Source organism: Drosophila nasuta, chromosome 3 (genome assembly GCF_023558535.2).
Source record: "Drosophila nasuta strain 15112-1781.00 chromosome 3, ASM2355853v1, whole genome shotgun sequence".
Taxonomy (NCBI): domain Eukaryota; kingdom Metazoa; phylum Arthropoda; class Insecta; order Diptera; family Drosophilidae; genus Drosophila; species Drosophila nasuta.
The window spans coordinates 18,736,972-18,760,169 of record NC_083457.1 but is presented as its reverse complement, the minus strand read 5'-3'; the positions used below and the strand labels follow the sequence as shown (position 1 = coordinate 18,760,169).

The 23,198-nt window shown below is 38.0% G+C and overlaps 3 protein-coding genes across 9 annotated transcripts in view; 1 reads left to right on the top strand and 2 right to left on the bottom strand.

The window, feature by feature from the left end:
* Window positions 1–11,903, bottom strand: part of LOC132789039 (myc box-dependent-interacting protein 1-like) — a 28,605-nt gene extending 16,702 nt beyond the window's left edge. For 2 of the 5 annotated variants that reach the window (XM_060796779.1, XM_060796781.1), the window contains exon 1: window positions 11,457–11,900. In XM_060796779.1, coding sequence (XP_060652762.1) covers window positions 11,457–11,525 — 69 coding nt within the window. In that variant the 5' untranslated portion in view covers window positions 11,526–11,900. Of the gene's footprint in view, window positions 1–11,456 lie in introns of all 5 variants that reach the window. The other 3 variants (XM_060796777.1, XM_060796776.1, XM_060796780.1) reach the window with 3 other exon arrangements.
* Window positions 11,904–12,388: 485 nt separating this feature from the next.
* LOC132789130 (dolichol kinase) lies at window positions 12,389–14,199 on the top strand. Its single transcript, XM_060796913.1, has 4 exons — window positions 12,389–12,468; window positions 12,533–13,184; window positions 13,238–13,718; window positions 13,776–14,199. The coding sequence occupies exons 1-4, from the start codon at window positions 12,449–12,451 to the stop codon at window positions 13,991–13,993; spliced, it is 1,371 nt and encodes a 456-aa protein (XP_060652896.1). The 5' UTR covers window positions 12,389–12,448; the 3' UTR covers window positions 13,994–14,199.
* A 390-nt stretch (window positions 14,200–14,589) lies between these two features.
* LOC132789131 (cyclin-dependent kinase 4) lies at window positions 14,590–21,256 on the bottom strand. Of its 3 annotated transcripts, none has more exons than XM_060796916.1 (7): window positions 21,144–21,256; window positions 19,594–19,778; window positions 17,294–17,459; window positions 15,845–15,980; window positions 15,448–15,776; window positions 15,248–15,383; window positions 14,590–15,191 (listed from the first exon to the last, which is right to left on the bottom strand). In XM_060796916.1, exons 2-7 carry the CDS (start codon window positions 19,751–19,753, stop codon window positions 15,108–15,110), a joined length of 1,011 nt encoding a protein of 336 aa, XP_060652899.1. In that variant the 5' UTR covers window positions 19,754–19,778; window positions 21,144–21,256; the 3' UTR covers window positions 14,590–15,107. The 3 variants fall into 3 exon arrangements, with proteins under 3 accessions (XP_060652899.1, XP_060652900.1, XP_060652898.1); XM_060796917.1 differs by having other exon boundaries at window positions 21,099–21,242; XM_060796915.1 differs by lacking the exon at window positions 21,144–21,256 and adding an exon at window positions 19,946–20,415.
* Between the last annotated feature and the right edge of the window lie 1,942 nt (window positions 21,257–23,198).

Genomic DNA, 23,198 nt, shown 5'->3' with positions numbered 1-23,198 from the left:
CTCTCATTCTCTATCTCTCTTTCTAGCATTGAGTGAGCGGCGCATGTGTCTACACTCAGCAAAAAATATTGGTACAAGTGCCAGTAAAACACAAAAAAAAAACATAGAACTCAATGAATCAAGCTACAAAAAGAATATGTAAGAGCCAAAATAAATTAATTAAATAAAAACAATTAAGAAAGCTACAGTCAAGTGTGTTCGACTACAAGATATCCACGGAATTTCATTGAAGTATACCATATAACTATACCGGAAAGATACTTTAATATAAGAAATACTACTACTACTACAACTACTATATACTTTGTATATAGATCTTCTACAACTTTTGAAGTATACCACAGAGTATCCATTTTCAATTAAAGCAAAACAAAGCGAAAGGGAAATTTTGATGAAATATACACTTTTATTATACCTGATAGATACTTAAATACGCGAAATACTATTTTTGGTATATCGATATACTACGACAATAGAAATAAACCATAATAATACCAAAAAGATACTTAAATACACGAAATACTATACTTGGTACATCGATATACTACAACATTCGAAATATACCATAGACTCCCAATTTTCAATAAAAGCAAACCAAAGCGGAAGTGGAATATTATTAAAATATACCTTTTAAATATACCGACAAAATACTTAAATATAAGAAATAAAGTATTTGTTATATTGAATACTTTATTTGAAATATCGATATATTACAATTTTAGAAATAAACAATAATTACCGGTAAAATACTTTAAACCGATATACTACAACATTAGAAATATACCATAGTATACCATACCAAAATACATCAGATTGTCAACCAAAGCAATTAAGATCCGAAAGCTGCACCCTTTTTTCCCCATATCAAATTATTTCTCGAATAACTTATGAAAATATTTGCTTGCATATATTTATGAAGTCAAAAATACCGCCTTCTGCTTGTTGTATACGTTTCCTGTCAACATAAAGTTATAATAACCTTTCTACCCCATGGCTAGCGGGTATAAAAATAAATTCAGCAAGAAGCCAAATAAATTAATGAAATAAAAAAAAAATGTATTGCCAATGCTCAGAGCTTTGCTGCAGTGTATTTAACTTTTGTTTATTTTCTTTCACTTTTGGCAGAAACGTGAAATATATGACGACGCGGTGCGGATATAAAAATGAACTCAAAGTATATAGCGACGAGAGAGAGAGCAGCGACGAAACGAGACGAGACGAGGCGAGTTGATCGGACAATAGCCGCTGGCGTTATATAAGAAGTGGTCGTGCCCAGGCATATGTTAGAGCCGTGCTAATCAATCACAAGCCATTGAGAATACTATCTACGTATCGCTAAGCAAGTAATGTATCTGCGAGATATTTGGTGTCTGCCTGCCTACTTATTATTATTTCTTCTGCTTGTGCCTTACCGGCAAATTGCGGTCAAATCATGAGCTCACATTTAGCACATGTCTGTATTTTGAGGCTAACCGAGTGTCACTTGTATAGTTAGTGCGACTTAAGGTACATTTTCAGGCCATTCTAGTATCTGTGACTTGTATCTGTGTCGTTTAACAAAGCGGTGCAAATCGAAGGCAAGTGTTTACTTTATTTGCCGATAGCGATTGCCCAACACGCCTTTAGATCTCCATTGAGATCAGCTTTGGATGGGGAACACGTGATTTGCATATCAGATGGGAAATCAGAGACGTTTCAACGACACGTGACGTTGCATGACGCAGCGCCGAAAATGTTTGTTGGGCAATCCAAAACCAAAAGTACGCCCCATTAAAAGTTGAACGTATGTACGAGTAAACAACATCGAGACTAATGGTTTTTATTTTAGGTAGTTTTTTTTTTTGGTTTTTCGTCAGTTTATAGATGAACTTTATGGTTTACAATTATCTAGGTTTTGTCTGTTTGCTGAACTGTGGAAAACGGGTCAAGAGCAGCCAAATAAATTGCTAAACTGACTAAATAGATGTTTAGAATTGTATACAAAACTTGAATGATGATTTTGAATTTGTGGAATATGATTAAGAGAATGCTCCAAGTAAACTGCAAGTTCATTTCTTAAGAATTCGCCATTACTTTGTTAAATATTCACACAATTTGAAGCAAATGTTAAGTGTTTTATAGATTTCCGCTACCACAAAACTTAATCTGCATGATTTGCGGCTTTTAAAAAGCGAATGGCAAATGAGTTGATATGTTTTTTTTGTGCCCTTCCCATACTCAACAGTTCTTGATCAGTTTTGCTTAATAGCCACAAAAGTTCTATGGCAAATGCTGGCCATATAATCACAATATTGTTGACCAAAATGAGAATGAATTCACAAAGTCGTTAAACGCGTAAGAAAGCGGCAGTTGAGTGTGCTCGACTGCGAGATACTCGCTGAGTAAACATTGAAAGTCGAAACTTGTTCTTAACTTTATTAATATCAATAAAAAGTCGTTGGTAGAAAATCGTAATAAAATTATATAATAAAATTCAGTTGCATTCAAGACTGTTCAATTAGCACTTGCATTTTTTTGTGTGTCAAATCTAAATATAATATTTCCACACTTTTATTTAATTTGAAAGAACAGATAACGCAAGCTTTTATAATCACTCAAATTCAAGCGATTTCAGGCAAACAAAAGATGTGCTGCAGACTTCTCAGATCATCACTGACCTATTATACCCTTTACCTTATAAACACCGGGTATACAAATCAGTCAATTGTTAAGACTCCGTCAGAAGCAGCCCGAAAATAACAATCAGATTGCATAACGGAGGCAGTTCGCTTTGTATAATGTCCACTCTGGACAACGCTTCACGTGCTGATAACAACGCAAAATTCCATTACACGAAATGCGAGTAATGAATTCTTGCGGTATGACGACTTATCAGTTGTGCAAATGCTCGAAAATCTTCAAAAGATAAGCAAACGAATGAGTTTTGTTATTTTACTTTAAGCTTGTTGAGAGTTCTCCTGCTTTTCTGTCTGCTTTCTGTGTCCATTTCCTGGCTAGAAGATGAGCACAAAAAGTGTGCCAAAAAAGATTGCAAATAGCCAACGGCACAGACTTGAATATATATGTACATATGTATGTAGGATAGTGTGTAAGTATTGCTTTCTGTGCGTGTTGCTGCTAAAACAGTTAAGCTGCTTCGCATAATGTGTTGTTTCGATGTCGTGTCAGAAATTTCGCTGTCGATGTTGGCACGCATCGCTGGCGATTGACAATTTCATTACTCGCGCCTCTACCATGCTCCCAAGCAGACTTTACATGTGTTGTAAATAAATAAATGTGTGTAGTAGCAGAAGAAACAGAAAAAAAGAAGTATAGTAAGTAAGCTACAGTCGAGTAGGCTCAACTCCGAGATACCTGTCACCTATTTTCAATAAAAGCAAAACAGTGCGGTATTATAGTGAGCAATATTTCGTATATGAGCTATATTTCGTATAACGGTATACTACTACACTCAAAATATACCAAAGAGTATAAAATATATCATGTTATCAACATATAAAATTAATTTATAATATACCACAATAAGTAGCAATATGCTACTACATTCAACAAATACCATAAGTAAAAAATATTCAATGTTATAAGCATATAAAATCAATTTCTAAATAACTTCTAAATAAATATAATGAAATATACCTAAAACTATATTTTGGTACAACATTCAAAAAATACCGTAGAGTACAAAATATACCATATTGACAGCACAATTCACAAATAATGCACATGCAAATTAATATACTAAAATATACTACAATCCATATTTAGCTACTAAACTCGAAATATACTATAGGTTATAGAATATACCATATTATCAGCATCTAAAATGAATTCATAAATAACTTCAAAATAAATATACTATACCAAAAGCTATATTTAGCTACTACACTCGACATACACCATAGAGTATAAAATTCACCATATTAACAGCATATCAAATGAATTCATAAATAACTTCTAAGATTTTTATCTGATTGCAACCAAATTTGCAGGAATCATAAAGATTGGCGCAATGCTAAAGTACCCTTGTACCCTATGAGTAACGGGTATAAAAACGGGAGAGTCAGTGAACTGCTTTTAATTACCGTGGGCTCAGCTGAAGCAAGAAAGAGCAAAAAAAAAAAAGCAAAAAGTAAAATGTATCTGAGGCAATCAACATTTTGCGCAAACATATTTTCCACTTGATCGATGCGACCAAACGGCTTACAATCAATTTGGAGGCAACACAACACCTGATGCCTCCATCGTCGTGTTTGTAAACACACAGCACAGCAATAGATAGATACAGACATATGCACACATCACGTCAAGCATTTGTGGGCTCAGCCAACTGAAAATGGCCAATAAGCAATTGGCTTTTACAATTTTTCGATACATTAAAATGCATTTAGGAATCGCATTTCGCTAAATGCATTTTGCTTTCAATTGTTGTTTAACTGCACTCGAAATGACTGCATTCCCCATTTACCTGCAAAGAGATAAACAAAAGAAATATGACGAAAAAGCCGCATTAAAACACGGACAACAACAAAAATGTCGTACAATTGAAATATAGTATCTATAGTGTGTAATGTACATATGCTGTCACACTGAGAGATAAGCCCAACGTGTGTGATAAGAAGTACTTTGCTGCTTCTATTCATATTCAATTTGTCAAAAACCCATAGCAAAGTTCGCTACGCTTTCAGTTTGTGTTGGTAAATTTTTGCTTGTGTTAGTGAACTTTCTTAGCTTAGCATTGCTTAGAATACAAGCTGAGATTGCAGCTTTGAAAGCTTTCACATACATGTGTCACGTGTGTGTGTGAAATTCTATTTGAAATTTTATTTACCCATTTTTATGAAAGTTAACAACGAATTCTACGAAAATAAGGCGCTAACTTTGAGACCTTGAGATGTGCTTTTCAGCTTTTATATACAATATTTAGCAACTAAATTCGCAGTCGTAACAATCATTATAGACACAATGACACAGTTATTATTCGTGTAGTGTATAGATGCGCAAACCGCAAAAAAATGAAAATAGTATTAAAATGCCAAGTAAATCCCATTGAAATTAACGATGCCTTAAGCTCCGCTTCCGTTTGCTCCAACCCCTGCTCTGCCGTCTACTTACATAAGGCAATTTGAAATTCAGCAGAGAACAAATTGAAAACGACGTCAACCTTCAGAGTTCTCTCATCCAATGGCAAATGGCAGTGGCCTGGTCTGGGCTGCTGATTCAAATTTGTGCATTATGATTGCACTTTAACAATTGTCCCTGATTGCCCCGTTGTGCAACTAAATGCAACAAATGCAACACGAAGGTTGTTGCTTGCCCCACAAAAAAAAAAACAGTTCCAGGTGCGGATTCGTTAAGCCGCCGTCGACTGTGAACTATGCTAATTTGTATGCTGAAAACCACTTGCGATGCTAGCGATGCATTCGAGCGTAACAAACAGATGCAAAACGATGGGTAAAAACGAAAAAAGAAGAAAAAAGAATTGAGCACGTAGCAATTAAGCGGAATTAGGCAAACGCTTGTTGTGCGAGGCGTATACGTAATATTTGTTGCAAGAACTCTGAATGGGATTTACATGCCGCATAGAAAAAGGGTGCCAAAGAAAGTTGGCACTTGATTAGACGCCGTTAACGAGTCAATTAAGCGCGTATTTATGAAATTTGCATTTTGTTGTTGTTTTCTTTATTATTTATAAACGTTGATTGCATAAGCTGAAACGCAGTTGAATCCGTAAACCGGTTTGTGTCAAGTGCTATTGTTTATTTTTATTTGGTAGCTTGGCGGCACAACACTTTCGCAAATAGCAGATAGAGAGACGATTATTTTGAATCATGTTTACAGGGTGCCTTCCCCGCTTAACAAAAGGCCACCCAAAAGCTTCCCATGCCTCATCGTCTCCTCGTCCAGCTCTAGAAGCTTCATCTCGTATATCTACAATGTATCTGTAGCTGTATCTGTAGCTGACAGTAGTTGCATTATTCTCTATGACATTCAGAAAAGTGGCACAAACACCCAAGCGAATCGCGTGCCAGCTTCCTCTCATTTGGGTTGACTGACGCTTTTGTTCTAGGGCAACGTTTTCTCTTTTACTTGTTGTACCTATTGTTGTTTTTTTTTGTTTTTTTGTTTCTGCTGTTGTTTCCAACATTTCCGCATACAAAAGCCAGCGAAATTGCAGCAGCAACGAATTTAATTCAACGAAATCTGATATCTCCAGAGAGTTTCACATTCAGCGCTCAGTACCCAAGTGCCTATTCTACACTCAACATTCATTCTTATGTGGTGAGATAGTCGCCGAAATAAATAAATAATCAACAGCGAGACACACGCTCGCACTTTATATAGAGCCAGGCCATGACTAAATTTGCTGATAATTCTAGTCTAACATTAGCTTAATATCTTTATGGGTTCCATGAGTGTTGGTCAAAATGAAATTCCATGGGTTAAATTGGAAAACATTTAATGAAAGCATACCCAACAAGTGAGAAGCTACAGTCGAATGTGCTCGACTGTGAGATACTCGCTACCAATTTTGAATTAAGACAAAATAGTGCGGTATTATTCTTAAAATATACCGGAAAAATATTAAAACCAAGATTGTTTTTAGTATATCGATATAGTATTGTAAATATACTGTAGAGTACAAAATATACCAAATTGTCAGCTAAAGCTAAACGAGAACTCAATCTGCCGATATACCAAAAATAGTCTTGGTATATTTTAGTATTTTGTCGGTATATTTTAAGAAGTGCGGTATTATTCTTAAAATATAATAATTTAAGAATAATACCGCACTTCTTAAAATATACCGACAAAATACTAAAATATATCAAGACTATTTTTGGACAAAATATACCAGATTGTCAGCTGAAGCTAAACAAGAACTCAACTACATTTCCTGCAGGTTATTTTTGGTATATCGTTATAGTACTACATTCTAAATATACTGCACAGTACAAAAAAATACCGGATTTCGAGCCAACGCTAATCAAGAGGTTCTCCTGCGGACTATTTTTGGTATATCGACTACTTTTTAAATTTACTACAGAGTACAAAATATACCAAATTGTCAGACAAAGCTAATCAAGATTATATGTATATACTTTATCGGGCCGGAAATGACTCCATTTGCCTGTTACAAAGATTTCCTGCAGGCACAAAGTTAAAACAATCTTCAGCCTATGGATAGTTGGTATATCAAGTGTATCTAGCTTTTCATCTTTTAGCTACAAAAACAATGTACTATATTAAAATAGTCTACTTCCTTATTGGGGCGCTATCTACGTTTTGCTAGTTTTTAGTCTCTTTTATGATGTATGGCAAAAATGTATTTTTAATTTAGCTAATGCATTGGCTATAAATCTCTTTTATGGATTTTTTTGTCCAATAAACAATTCAGGGGCAACTTATCGATGTTTGCAATTATATACACTTTCAACTTGTGTCATGCTCGAATATCTAGAGAAATATGTGAGCAGTGTACGAATCATAAGAATTCGTCATGAAGTGAGATCAAAGTCACTTTTCTGTCAGAGTATTAAGTATTCGACAAGTTGTCTGCTCACTAAGTGCACCATTTATTCTCTTCGCTATATGTTGCCAATTTGTTGTGACGCATTCGAAACATTGTCGAAACTGATTCGTCAATGTGAATGCCATTAAATTTGAGTTCTGAATTCTGAGTTCGGAATATACATCGATTTAATCACACGATCACATTAATTGCAGCACACGAAAGTTGAGCTCTGCTCTTTATTTTTTTCATTCACTTATATATTGGGTATGCGTGAGAGTGAAGCTAATAAAAACTTAATAGCAACAACAGCAACAGCAACAGCAAAAATAATGACACACAACAAAAACAAAACAACAGGCACGAAATTACGTATACGACCTGTGAGCACTGCGAACAGTAATTGACCTTGCGAACCACTTCAAAATGTTGCTGCTTACTTCGCATGAGTGTTGTGCTCTCTCGTATTTATGTGTTTTACTTGTTCGTTTATTGTTTATAGCGCCCCCCCAAAGGTGTTGATAAGCACACTTTAGAGATACATTATGGATAGATTAAATATGAAATTGACGAGTTCGCAAGTTGCAAAGAATGTTGAGTTGTTGAAATCATTGTCAACAGATAGTTATAAAATCGTTGAAGCTGGACAATTGCATAAAATTAATTAAGTGAAGTGCCAATAAATGTGGCTAAGTGTAATTCAATTGTTATGCAATCAAGCCGAAGTGACGAGACATATTCAACAAAAGCAAAGAAAAGAAATGAAAATGAAATGAAATGAAATGAAAGAGAAGCAGACGGCGAAATAAAACGTTTCCCACATTGCGCAGTCGTCACTTTCCGTCGATTATTGTTAGCAATTTCTATAATTGAATTTTATAATAAGCTCGCCTCTACAATATATACTGTGTGTATGTATATATATAGTATGTACCCCATAATCAAATGGCTTATAGCACACAAAGAGTGTTGTCCATTATCAGTGCACGTCAGCATGAATTGTATCCGCATCTATATAGCATTGTGTATCTGCCTCTCAACTCAACTCAACTCCATTCGTAATTGTCGTCTGGGTATCTCTGCTTGATTGAATCACTTAATAGGCAATCTGCAACATTATTTACGCCCCCCATTTCAATGCAGGGGGCGTATAGATAGACTGCACCTGCCAATCAATAGATCAGACTCTTGTATCAGACAACTTGCAATCCAAATTGTCATAATATTTATATTTATGTAGCTGAAACTCAAGAAAATGCTGGCGCTTCACTTAAATTTTTATTTTTTGCAGCCACTCGACTTGCAAACATTTCCAAGTATTTATTTTAAACAAGCCCCTCGATTCGAATTCAATCGGGTTTAGGATTACTGTAACAACAGTTGTTCATGTTATCGCCTGGGAAAGTTAAACCCACCAAATTAAATAATTTCCAAGAATTCAAGAACAGAAAATCATTATTTTTCGATTATAAACTGAACAAAAAATCGAAATGAATTCAGTTTATAAATCAATGCTAGCAAAAAGTTGAATGTACTCAGCACTATGCTTATCTCAATTGGATCGGTATAAAAGTATAGACGAATATAATAGAATGGTGTGCTTATCGCTTTGAATAGCATTTCTTTTTTAGCTCAGTTGACATTTAAAGAGCCAAGTGTGGAAGAGGCAAATGAAATGCAACGTCGAACACAAACACGAAGTTCAATATGCAAGCGGCAAGTTTGTGAGTTTCTAAAAATTGAGCTGCCAATAAAATGTCAATCGTTGTTGGCTGCAGTTCATCAGGCAAAATCGCGTCGATAGGCAGCAATCACAGAAGCAATGGTAAGAGCAACCAAAGTGGAAAGCAACTTTTTTGGCAGCTGTTGCGGGACGCGCTTAAAAATAGCAAACAAAAATGCGAAACATCAGCGCGGGCGAAATTTTGCAAAAGCAAAAAAAAAAATGTATAGAGGGAAAGACCAACAAAAATTACTTATGCTATAGAAAAAGTTTAGTGTCGCTTTGGTGTATAGGCAAAAAAAAAAGCAAATCGCAACAGCAGCAGCAACTGCTTTGCGCTCAGCATACTAGAGTTATAAAACAAAAAGCCAAAGAGCAAAAAAAAAAAAAAGAAAAACCGAAAATTGTGTGTAGTATCTATAGAAGAGCTGAAAGAGTAAAACTACAAGGCAGCCGCATCTATTTAAAGATTGACTGCCAGGCGACATTTTCACGCTGAGATAGATGTTAAGATGCTGCGAGGTGCGAGGTGCGAAGTGCGAGACGATGTTATTTGGTTGGGTCAGTCACGCACCCAAAATGAAAATGTATCTAGGCATACACATATGTATCTTGTAGATATGCAATGAATGTGTATAGTTTTTTTTTGCTTTTTTTTTTGATTTGACAAGTTTTCTCTAATGAAAATCTGTTCGCTCTCTCTCACTCCCTCTCTCTCTCGCTGGCTCGCTCGCTCAATTACATACGAAATGAGCACACAATGCGCAAATAAAAAGCGCCGGGCAGCGAAAAACGTGCTCATTGCCTATAGAAGAGACTAGTCTATATATTTAAAAATAAATTCTACGCAAATTATGAAATCTCCGTTTGCTTTTATTTTCAAATATTCGAAATTTGCTCTACATTTTCGTAATTCTGTAAATATACAATTAACTTTTCGAGTAGAGCGCAATTTAGTTCCAGGAAATCTGTAACTGAATCAAATGGCTGTGCTATAGCAGCTATAAATGGGGAATCGGTTGGTTTTAAAAATACTATAAACTATTTTCAATGGGCTATGCGACATTTACGAAAGTCGAAAGGAATTTTTGTTCAAGTTTAATGACCAACACGAGCGCATCCCAAAAGAGCACACGACATACAAAATACCAACGAACTTTAGAAATCCAACTATAAATGCCAAGACTAACTCACACACTAACACTAACGAGCACACACATACAACGCCACGGCAAATCAATACAACGAACTAGTAAGCTTTAAAACTTGAAAGAAAAAGCATCATTCAGAGCTTAGATTACAGCATTTTCTGGCTGCTTTGGAATGTGGCTTCGCTTTGGCTGTGGCTCCGACTCTGATCGCTGCGCTGGGCAGCATCGAAAACTTGTTTACAAGACATCGCGACGTGCCGTCGAGTGGGTCAACTGCAACTTTTTTTTTACACTCTTTTTTACATGTATAGCTATGTATTTTATCTATGTGTCTGCCTGTCTGTGTGTTTGAGTGTGTGTGTGTGTATTGACATTCACATTAAAGTTGAGCGGCCGCTCCTGGACCCAACGAACGCTTCAGCGCCAAACTTTCACTTGTGCACGCAGCGACGTCGGCAAAAGATGAAACAAGAGCTGTGGGATTCGGGAGGGTGCGACAGAGCTGGAGAGCAGCAGAAACAAAGACAAAACCAAAGCTTCAACTAATGAAAATCATCGCTAGAAACTTGATCACAAACACACGCACACACACACACTGAGGTGCTTCCAATTGCAGTGCCCTAACAAGACGACAGGTGGCGGCAGTTGTTGCTTGGCATGTGCTTGATGTGAGTGTGAGTGAGTGGAAGCATCTTCCTATGAGTTCATTGGGCCACCGACAATGGACACTTACTTATGTACACATTCACACACACACACGCACGTAACGTTGTTTGTACTTTCTTTCGTATGTACATTAAATTGATTTGTGTGTGTGTGTTGCTGCCTGGCATCAATGAAATTTGTAGAGCTTCTAATTGGGGACATGGGACAGTTTGTCGATTGGAAATAGGACAGGGACGCGACCTCATCGTATTACAGTTGGGCGGGCGCCTGTAGTGGGTGGGTACAGCTCAGTTTGTTCTACGTCACGCCCTAGAAAATCTGATTCGGAGTACTTTTGCCCTAATTGTTGTAGCAGCGACCAACCCAAAAGTAACGTTTATTTTAATTTACTGCTAAGCTCTCTTACCTTCTCCTTGGCACGTCCAGCGTGTTTTTGCATAGATTTTGCGAGCATGATGCCTTTATTTTCGGACATTCAAAATACAGTTGAGACAATATTAAAAAAAACAGCAACAATGTGAAGGCAGCGAATGAGTGATTTTTCCTCCTGCACTGCTGGCGTTCGAAATTTTGTTTGCTGTTTTAGACGATTTTGGCACAAATACACTGAAACAGAACTCTATCCGTTTTGCGGAGAATTAAAAATTTAAATGCACATTTAACACACGACAGACAAACAAACAGCGAGCGGGCCACAATTTGTATTTGTGTATAACGTTGCTATTTTTATGCGATTTGGCCGCGCTAATAGCACTCGAAAGTCACGAAATAATGGCACGTAGGCGCGCGACTGCGACTTCAGGTGTCTTCGAACTTGACGCTGCTGCAGACGGAACGGGACTCATTTATTTATTTATAATTTATAATGTTTACACTCGGTCAACCAGTGTGACCACTAACGCTGTTACTTGAATATACTCATTTAACCCGTAAAATACCGAAAAGTATCGCATCCATAATTTTTTTGCTGTTACTGTGTTTGTTGGCCTTTAATTGTACTAAGCAATTTGTAAAATATTTAATATTTAAAATTTAATATTTAAATTAATGAACTGAAAGCCACCAACCATTTGATTCGATTGTTATTAACTATCGTTACTACCTATCGGTCTGCCTGCTCATACTAATCGAATGCCTTTACTTTTTTGCTCCTCGCGTGGTAATTAACAGCCACTGTTTCGCAGAGTAAACTTCATATTTGCTCCGGCATTCCTATTTTAGCATTACTAGCAATATTTCAATTAAAATTTATAGAGAAAACAATCGAATGATAAACTATTTAAATATGCGTTAACAAATAGTGTCCCGTTTCAATATACGTTACTCTTTGGTATATTTAAAAATCCCATCTGTGGTCACACCTATTACTCACAACAGGTGTTAGTCAACACTGCAAAGATGGAGCGACTTTTGCCCCGGTATTGTAAACAAAAACTTATTGCATTATTATGGCTTCAATTTAATTGTTTTTCTTACACTTAGGCCCTTTGCCTCAAATGGCGGTTGGCTAAGTTTACTGTTGCCCTTGGCCTTGGCCATCAGCTATCTACACTCGCACACAACGACGCCGGCCTGCAGCTCATCGGATGCAGTGCATCGCTATCTGATTGTGATCGCATTGGGAACATGTCTGAGAACGCTTTGCTTTCTCTTAAGCTCGGCCTGGCTGTTCAACCTGTTGCCCGCCTTTGTTACAAGTGCCTGTCTGAGTCTGCAACCGGAAACCACATGGATTACATCATTAATTGGCGGGTTTCTTATCACCACACTTTATCAGCACGTCTACATCAGCATTATGCGTGCACTTCCTAAGACATTTAGCTTTGGTGAGGCTGCCATTCTGGTGCAGGGACTTGTCCTATTCCTGATCAATGCCACAAGTCGCATTTACGCTTTGTTTGCCCTGCAAGCAAAGCCAATCACGGATTTTGGCCAATTGAATGCCATCATGCAGAGTGCGCTGATCTGTCTGCTGACGGTTTGTGTGCTGCTTGCCTTGCTGCCTGTTTTGAGGCAGCCGTTGCCCTTCTACTTCTTAATTGGGCTGCTCCTTGTGGCCGTCACCTGTGCTCCAGTCACGCAACCCTTGCCATTGATTGCACTGCTCAACTTCATACTCAGGGATCAGAAGCGCGTAAGTATTCAGACTTTATTGCTATTCATCTAAGCTGAACTTCTATCTTGCAGTTAATTGTAATTGTGTTCTACATCATTCTGGTGGCATTGACAGGTGCCACGGTCAGCTGGCAACTGGGCAACTCCACGCAGGCCAACACTCGTGTCCGCAAGATATTCCATCTGCTGATTGTGCTCGTCTTTGTGCCTGGCCTGGTTTATCAGTGTGCCTTGTTGTACATTGCCACGGGCGTCGCCTTTGCAGTCTTCGTGGTTTTGGAGCTACTCCGGCTTCTGCAGATGCCGCCATTTGGTAACACTTTGGTGGCTGCCTTTGAATCTTTTAAGGATGTCAAGGATGCGGGTCAATTGGCATTGACACCGTTTTGTTTATTGATTGGCTGCTCGCTGCCCATATGGTTGACTTGTTGTCCGTGTGGCCAGAGCGACAATCCCAGCCTCCTGATGCTACTCTCAGGTGTGCTCGCTGTGGGCGTCGGAGACACGGCAGCCAGTGTGGTGGGCTCCAAGTATGGACGCAACAAGTGGAGCAGTGAGTGAAAGAAAACATTTGATTTAAACTACAACTAAAATCTCTATTCCATTTCAGACTCTACGCGTTCTGTGGAGGGCACATTCGCCTTTGTAGTATCCATCCTCTTATCAGTCTGGTTTTTGGAATTAGGAGGTATCTTGGACTTGACGCAGGGTCAATGGTTTGCAACGGTTTTTGCGGCCTTGAATGCAGCGTTGGTTGAAGCGTTTACAGATCAGGTGGATAATTTGGTGTTGCCGCTGGTCTTTTACATTCTAGTTGGCCTTGCCTAAGGCATTTACCAAAAGTGATACATTCCTATATTTGCCAGTTTACATAGTCAATAATAATTTTAGAAAAACGGAAGAAAAATACGTTGGAGCTCTACTTTGGGTTGCAGTGTGACCAAATTATACCAAAAATTAAAAAAAAACTAAAAATCACTTTCTCGCTTAAAATTCAATAATACATTTTTAAAGTGCGTGTAAAATATAATTTTAAGCATCTTATTTTATTTTCGATAGAAATTTAAAGAGATTAGAAATTTAATTTTGTATTTTGATAGCGAAGATGTCAGCTTACATTTACAGTTTAATATTAGCAGCACTGCGATCAGTGCTAAATAGCATATCGTAAGTAACAGTACCAGCCGAGTACCTCTCACCACTGTTAATAACAGTGCTAGCCTTATTCTCTCTCAGCACTGTTAACAACAGCGCCGGCCTTGCACTCTCAGCACTGTTAACAACAGCGCCGTTTTTGCACTCTCAGCACTGTTATCAACAGAGCCGACTACTTAATGTTAAATTAACAGCACACATCCGTTGGAAGCAATTAAATTGAAATTCGAGTTAAACCATTATTTCTTTATAACTATTTAAGTATAAATGCTGCGACAATGCATTTCTTTATTAGTATTGTAAATATTAGTTTCGTATAGATATATATATATAAATGTATATAAAAATGCAGTTATACCTATAAATATAGTAATTAATGTTGTTGTTGATGTACAGACATTACGAACAGAGCAATTTTGAATATAATTCTTATTTCTTTGTGTGTGGTATTATTAAATACCAACATTTAGTTTATATATACAGTGGAGATATGTATATTTATATGTATGCCTGAGCATGTCTCTAGTCCTGAACTGGGTGTATCACATTTTAAACCGGATCGAAATCCTCGAGTTTCGTTTAACGGCAGTTGATTAACAAATAAACTGGCTGATTACAATTACGACTAACCATATACGAATTTATACGCGTACAAAAAAAAATATATATAAACAAAATATAAATGTACATATACAATATATAGAATAAAGGAACATTGTAACAAGAAACAACAAAATTCAGATTTGACTGCTCTTGCTGGGGAAAACCCCAATCGGAAATTTAACTTTTACTGCGGCTCCTGCTGAAAGTATTCGTGTTCCAAACAAGCCAACGCCGACGGACGCTGATGAAGCTCATACGAAAGCATTTGCTACGGATGACAAATGAAATATTAGTCCATAATTATTTTGTGTTTGATCGACTTACATTAAGTAGATCGTCGGCATAATCACACAACTCGGGGTGAAAGTCACGTGGACGCTTGGGAAGCCGTGGAGGAAAATGTTCCCGAGATAAAGAAATGCTCGGAGGCCACAGTTCATCACTTGGTCTTCCAGTAAGTCTGCAGAAAAGAAAACAAAATCAATTAATTTAAAAGTGTGTATAGGATTTGTGTAGCAACCTACTCGAAGATGCGATCCAGTTGATTTTTCTCGGATGTGCCTGGAAACAGCGGCTTGCGATTAAATATTTCAAAAATGATGCAGGCCGCACTCCAGATGTCCACGGAACTGTTGTAACCCTGGCCAAGCAGCACTTCGGGTGCTCGATACCACAACGTGACAACAACTGACGTCAATCTCATTTCAGAATCATAGGTTTTGGCCAAACCAAAATCGGCGATCTTCAAATGACCCTGCGAAGAGACGAGCAGATTCTGTGGCTTCAGATCTCGGTGAATGATGCGATTGGCGTGCAGAAAGTCGATGCCTGTCAAGAGTTCCCGTGAAAGACGCTGCGAAAATTAGGAATTAATTTAGTAAAAGCAATATAAATCAGCTTAGGAACTTTTAGAGGATCTACCTGAACTGTGGTGAGTGACATGCCTGTCTTGGGTAAACCTTCAATCAAATCGGATAAATCCTGCTCCAGATACTCAAAGACCAGCAAGATCAGCAATTTGCCATCACGTTCCAAAAACTGACATACTTCGAACAGTCTGCGGGTTAGGGGAAATCGAAATTAGCAATGAATGTGTGCAAAATCGTGTAGAGTGGCGAGTTGGAGAGTGGAGCAATGAGTCTCCACAATGCCCCACAGCTGTCATAATATGTTGCTGGCGCATGTGGCGCCAGTCGCCATGCTGCGGCGATGAGGCAAACTAATCAAATTACTCCACTCACGCCAGACAAAGGCCACTTCAACAACATTTTCGATCGAGCGTCGAATGCTTGGGGAGCGGACGAGTGAATAGCGTAATTGCCCCACTCTCACATTATGTTAAGCAACCACTTTACAGTTTAAGTGGCGCTGTTAAACGATTTGCCGATTTGCTTGGCGATTTACTACAAATTAATTATGTACTAAATTTGCGTAATTTTATCACTTTTAAGGGTAAAAATGATTAATTTTAATTCAAATTTCACCAAAAAGTGCATTATAAACATTTTTTCATTATTTTTATATAAATCAAAAATACGCTTGAATAAATGCCAAAGCAGCTAACATTGAATTTTGTGTGCTCTTCAACATTCTGAGCCATTTACGCTATTCACTCCTCTCTTCAGCCATGTATCGTAACAGAGCACAAAGATAATGCGCAGCAACCGGTTGCTTGCTGAGAGCGGTTGAGCGGCTTTTTTTGTTGTTTAGTACTGAGAGAGTTTGAGTATTTCGACGGGGTTTTAGTACGTTGCTCTCTGCATGTCGTCGCTTTGACCACCAGTGTGCTTAGGTGCGTTGCAGAGTATTTTGGGTACTGGCAACACACCAACAACATGTTGGTATAAGTGAACTTTGTAAACAAAGTTGTTGGCATCGTCAAAGCGCATGATTTGCAATTAGTTAGTTTGAAGCTGGTGCTGTTGGTGTTGCTGCTGTCAAATGCTTCATCAAATTGCAATTTAATAATAGCATGCCGTTGTTGCAAATCATTTTGCCTCGTCGCAACGTTATCAGAGCAAGCCAAGCCGGCGCCGCTTTGCTTGACGTTTGGCTTAACATTTTATGTGCATTTGCCACTGCAAGTGTTTGGGGGGTGTAAATTGTCGTGATCGTTACAGTGAATAACTGCACGAGGCCAGTGCGGAGAGGGGGTAGGGGAGGTAGCAAAAGGTAAAGAAGATAAACAAAATAGACTGCGAAAGCGCACACACACATACATACAGACAGACACTTGCCATTGTGTGTAATCTGTGTATTTTTGTTTTCTTCTATTTTGCACTTCTAACAAATACTGGGGCGCCACCAAGATAAGCAGAGATACTCCCACACGCACACACACACATACACGCATAAGCGCAGTTTACTCACTTGACTATGTTCGCATGATCGTATGTGTTGAGATGTTTAAGGAGCGAAATCTCTCGCAGCGCCGTCGCACTCACTCCATTGTCGGTGAGCGGAATGCGCACCTTCTTAATGGCCACGTAGCGGCCGGTTTCATTGTCGCGTGCCCGATAAACGGTACCATAGGCCCCTGTAAAGGTCGTAAAGGGTAAGCAAAAAGTGTTATACAAAATGTAGGTCATGCAACTGCAGAGTGAGGGAGAGATAGAGAGAGTGAGTGAAGGGAAGAACGAGACAGGATACAATCGAGACAGTAACAATATAACCTTGGAGCAAAAAGCGAATTGCAAAGAGCACAAATGAAATGCTAATCAACTGAAAGAAAGAAGCAACAAAAAAAAACAAAGCAAAAACAGTCCCCATATAATAGAGTGAGATAAGAACAAGTGAATTTCATGTACGCGTTCATTTTGCCAAAAATTGAGTGTGTAGAAATCTGGCATACATACATAACTAATGGTAGCTATAGCCCAGCACCCTATAAACGAGAAGAGTAACGAACGAAATTGCAAACCAAACCAAACCAAACCAAAATCAAAGCCCAACAAAAGCCGAATGCCCAAAAAAAACGAAAAAAAGAAAATAAGAATACAAATGCGAGCGGTGACGACAGTCAGCTGTTGTTGTGTGTTGATAAGCAGTTTGGTGTCGAGCAACCGGCTGATTTTGAGCGTGATATCTGCAGTCTAACGATAGGTGTGTTATATGGGAGGAGAGAAGAGCCATAACGAAGCAGTAGACAGAGAAAGAGAAAGAGAGAGTGAGATGGGAAGGTATATTCTGTTGGCAGAATCGAATCAAATTAGAAAGACAAAATCTGTCACCGGAAATTTATCACCAGCGATAGACAGACGGACGGACGGACGGACAGCAAAGGCCAGACAGCAGACTGCAGAAACAGTCTGACAAGTTCTCTACACGGCATTTCAATTCAGACAGACGGACGGACTGACAGATGGAACGTCGCGTGGGAGTTCTATTTTGGGGTGACATTTCTAAACATTTCAAAATGTGAGCAACGTTTTTGCAACACGTCTGCGTTGCTAGCTGGCTAAAACGTTAAACAAGCTAAAAGCATCAAAAGTCAAGTACAAGGCCAGGTTTGCTACAACCTTCTATTATAATAATACATCATAAGAATAACAACAAACACAAAGACAACCGAAGAACAAAGGCAACAAAGAACAGATTTCGAATTCGCGATTCGCGTTTCGTGATTCGCGATTCGTTATTCGCACTCTACGCTACTCGACTCTACACTCTCTACACTTCTCTCGTTCGACTATTTTTTTTTTTTCGGTTTTTTGTCGACTCGTTTTTGCGGCCGCTTTCAATTGTCAAAAATTTTGCACAAATCAAAGGCAACAACAGTAACAACAAACAGAAAAGCACGAGGCAATAATTGAATGAATGCGAGAAACAGCGAAAAAAAAAAATAAAATGAAGCAAGCAAAACAAGCAAAAGTAGAAGCAGATACATTTATTTTTTTCAATGTCTCTTTTACAAAAAAGTTGAACTTGTTTTTAATTTTCTGGCTATGCCATGGACCTTGAGAAGGGGGCCATTTAGTTGTACTTGCCTTGCTTTCCATTTTTAAGTTTTTGTTTTTAGCAATTGTAACCTGATCTGAACGGAAGCACATCTCATAGTCTCATTGGTTGCTATGATACTACCACTAAGCTTAACCCTCTGGTGCCGTCAAACTTTTGCAGCATCCCTCCCACAAACGACGCCTCTGTTAAAGCTCAACCAACAACAGTAACAAACATGACACAAAGAAACCAGTAAAAATAATCATTAATATTCACTGTACGATCATCTCTTTTTCTCTCTCTCTCTCTCCCTGTGTCTCTCAATTTCAACACTGTGACGTAATTGATTAATGTTTGAATAAAAATACTTAAGAAACTTGAAATGTTCGTTGGCCTTTTAATCGTCATCTTGCACTTTAAAGCTATTTTAATTGCCTTTTAGCTATATTTTTATTGTTCGAATAAATTCGAATACACGTGGATTTCAAAATCTGACCTGAAAGTATGCAACAACATTTGCAAGCCCTTTTAAGAAGCCAAAGAAGGAGAAGGGATGGGGTAAATAGAAGAAAATTCAAAGCCCAGTATTTCCCCTCTTTAGAACACTTGCACTACAATTCGATGCGGTCATTAAAGTTGAAGAAATCGTAAATAGTCAAGTGGTTAGGCTAGACGAAATGGGGAATACCCTACAGAAGGAAAAATCCACAATTATATAAGTGTAAACATACCTGTGCCAATTATATCGAGTTCCTTGTAATTGAACTGTGGTGCAATATCATCCGTACACTGTGATTCCGACATTTTCTGCCGCTTGTTTTGTGAGATCGAAGCCATTATGCTTTCTTTATCGATGATGACAATGCAATTTTGATACACGCACACACACATACAATCCAGGTAAGGGGATCTTCTGCTGTAATTTGAAAAATTCAAATTTCATAACCTGCCACAATAAGCGAACATTTGTCAAGGTCAGCTCATTGGAATTGCCCACTGTGCAACAACTTGGTCACCGCAGGGTTAAAATGCTGATAACATAACCTAACTTGTGCGCGTGTAACAGGTGTTAATTAGAGTTACCTTATGTTATTGCCTATGCTGCCGGCTCTGCTTATGTCTACACATACACATGTGCACATGTATTTGTATTTGTATTTGTACTTGTCTTTGTGTGTGCTGTCTATTAATAAAGCTAGTGGTAATCTACATAGCTTGACATTATTCCGTGTTGTTGTTGCTGCGTTTATGGCTGTTTGCTGTTGTTGTTTTTGTTGTTATACTTGTTGTCTTTGTAGTTGGCCGGTCAATGAACTCGGTTGAGGGTTTTGGTGTGTGTGTGTTTGTGTTTTGCTACTAGGTCTGTATGAATTTTGTATTATAATTTATTGATATATTCAACTACTATTGTGCTCTTGCAATGTCTGTTACTTTTTGTGCTTTGCCTTTGCCTCTTGCTTCGGCACAAAGCACACAAATAAAAAAATAAGCAACATTTTTTTGCCATTTGTCAATTAATTCTAATCGCAGCCACAAAAACAGCAACAATAATAATAACAACAATAACAACACAGCGGCGACACAGCAACAGCAACAACAATAACAAGTGTGCTCTCTCGCTAAACGACACGAATGAGCAAAAAAAACCACCAGAACAACATATAACAGCTAAAATTCGGTATTTTTCATCACGATGCCCGTCGTCGGAGCAGCGAGCGAGTGAGCGAGAGGTATACGTACGAGTGAGTACGCATACCCTTTTTGTCACACACAAAAGGCAGTGCAGTGTGCGCAGGAGAAGCGACTGGCAAAGGAGAACTCGAAATAATTACAGTTAAAATGTCAACTTCATTGCGTTCGTATGTATTGTTTGTATGTATGTATGGATATGTACGTGTTTAGTGCTCCTGTGCAATGGACAAGCTGATATACCCCATTCGCTGGGCTGGTGATGCGATTACGTGTGTGTGTGTGCGAATTATAAATATTAGTTAAATATTAAAATGTGTTTTGTATTTGTCAAGACCGAATAACGCCAACAACAAACGCACGGAACATCCATAGCCACAATCGTACATATTACCGTATAATGTATGTATTTATTTATGTACCTTTGTATGTGTGCACATACAAGCACTCATGAACACACACACACACACTGAAAAGCGACGCGATCGAAATGTTTTTTCCTTATAACGAAAAAAATGCTACCACTTAAGGCGGAGTAAAAACAAACCTAATAAAGACCGACGATCACGATTAATCGACTAGTGAAACATACCGACAGCTGCACCTGTATTAAACACTGTATTTTTTAAATAAAAATAAAGATTTTAACACTAACAATTTTTGTAACCAACTGAGGAGCATGCACACAAAATAAATAACAGCACTCAAATCGCACTCAAGCCACATTTACGATATTCCCCTTCTGTGTAAAGAGATCTCTTTCGCCATCAGCGTCCACTGTTAAGGCGCTCTTTACTGCTTGAGTTAACATTAACAGAGCGCATATTGGATTTTCCTATTTCAAATTTTAGACGTTAAATATGTTGTGCAGCAACTCAATTTGTATTTACACCATTTATTGACACACTAAATAATTCATTCTAGAACTTTCGTTTACTTGAACAAAATTTCTAAATTATTTGCATTAATTGTGAAATTAATTACATATATAAACTGTAAATTTCCCTACGCTTTAAAACTGACGCGCAGCCAACTTCATGTCAACAAAAAATTACCCGCAACCAACGTTACACCATAAGTTCAAACATGTTCGCAGCCAACTGGAACAACTGCCACAGCCAACTTCGCGCATGTTTGAATTGGTGCGCAGCCAACTTCAAGGCATGCGCCGCGTTGCCAACCACATGCTGGATGTGTATCGTTGCCACCCTGTGTAAGCGTTAGCGCGCCTTTTTTTAAATAAACTTAGGTTTGATTTGTGTGCTTTGGGTAGACACCATAAAATAGACATGATTTCAATTAAGCACAAATCAGCACATCTGCTTTTAATTTCCACCAATTAAAACACAATGACGTGCTGCAAAAAGGTGTTAATTGTTTGCTAACGATGATGACGTACAATGCGAGAAAGACGAAGAAGCAGGCGACAAAATCTGCAATGTGAAAAGTGATAAAGTCAACAAGCAACGTACGTGATTCGTAAAGGATTTTCAAGCTTAGCGATAACTCGAACTTAGTCCCTTGCTATGTTATATCATGAATCACTTGCGATCAGTAATGTGAATCATTTGATACCGGTGAAAATGATGGTGCCAGCCAGAGTCAGAGTCAGAGATCCGCAGCGAACTTTGTTTAGCACCTCGATCGACATTTAACGGAAGCAGCGAATCCCAATTGACCAATCCCAAGCTGAAATCTCTATCAATTAGAAGGTGGGTTGTGGGAAATAAATATGATTCAAAATGTAATTTGTCATCGGAATGCAATGGATCATCTTTGAAAGTGCTAATTGAATTCTTTTGAAGCACTTTTGACATCATTAATTTGATTTATTTAGCAAAGGAATTTCCTCAAAGTTCTAAATGATTTTACAGGGTATTACAAGGTTGATCAGTCGCCGGCGTTTTTCATATTGATTTAGCTCTTTGACATTTGTTTCAGCGGCCTCTGGTAATCGGTATTCATTAGTCTTGTGACGATCTACAAAACCGGCTCGGTTATCGCTTAGGCGCAATTAAATATAAATTAAATTAAACGCACTCGCATTTAAACACACACTTCATGGGCTTTGTTTACGATCAATAAATATATGAAGAAACGAACAAACAAAAACTGAAATGTGTTTTGACACTTCGGATCAATCAAATCAATCAATTTTGTTTTGATTTAATTTGAAGATGCTGCTCTAATGAACCAATTGATTTAAGCCAAAGAATGTGATCCGGTATGCCAAAAAAAGCAAAAAAGAATCACGTGAAACATTAATTTATGCAATCAAAATTCTGTAATCAACGATTTGTTTGTCTAATAATTTATGCTAATTTCAGACGACTAATTTTTTGTTTAGCAGACGCAAAGGAAAAAAGACTTAACCCCAAAAACAAATAATGAAAAAATTGATGATCTTTCTTGCTGCATCGCTGATAAAGAGTGTCCCCAAGAAATGAGTTTTATTTTTATTTTTGTGTGGATCGCTCTTGACCTTCGTCAGGCTTCAGAGATTATTTTCAAGAGCGTAAAGTACATAAATGTTTATCTGCGATCGCAGATCGTTTTGGGCCACGATCTTGTGTGTGTTGTGGTGTTGTGGTGACACTTTTCCGAGACGCTCGAAATGCGTCACCAAAGGCATTAGCATAATGAGCTC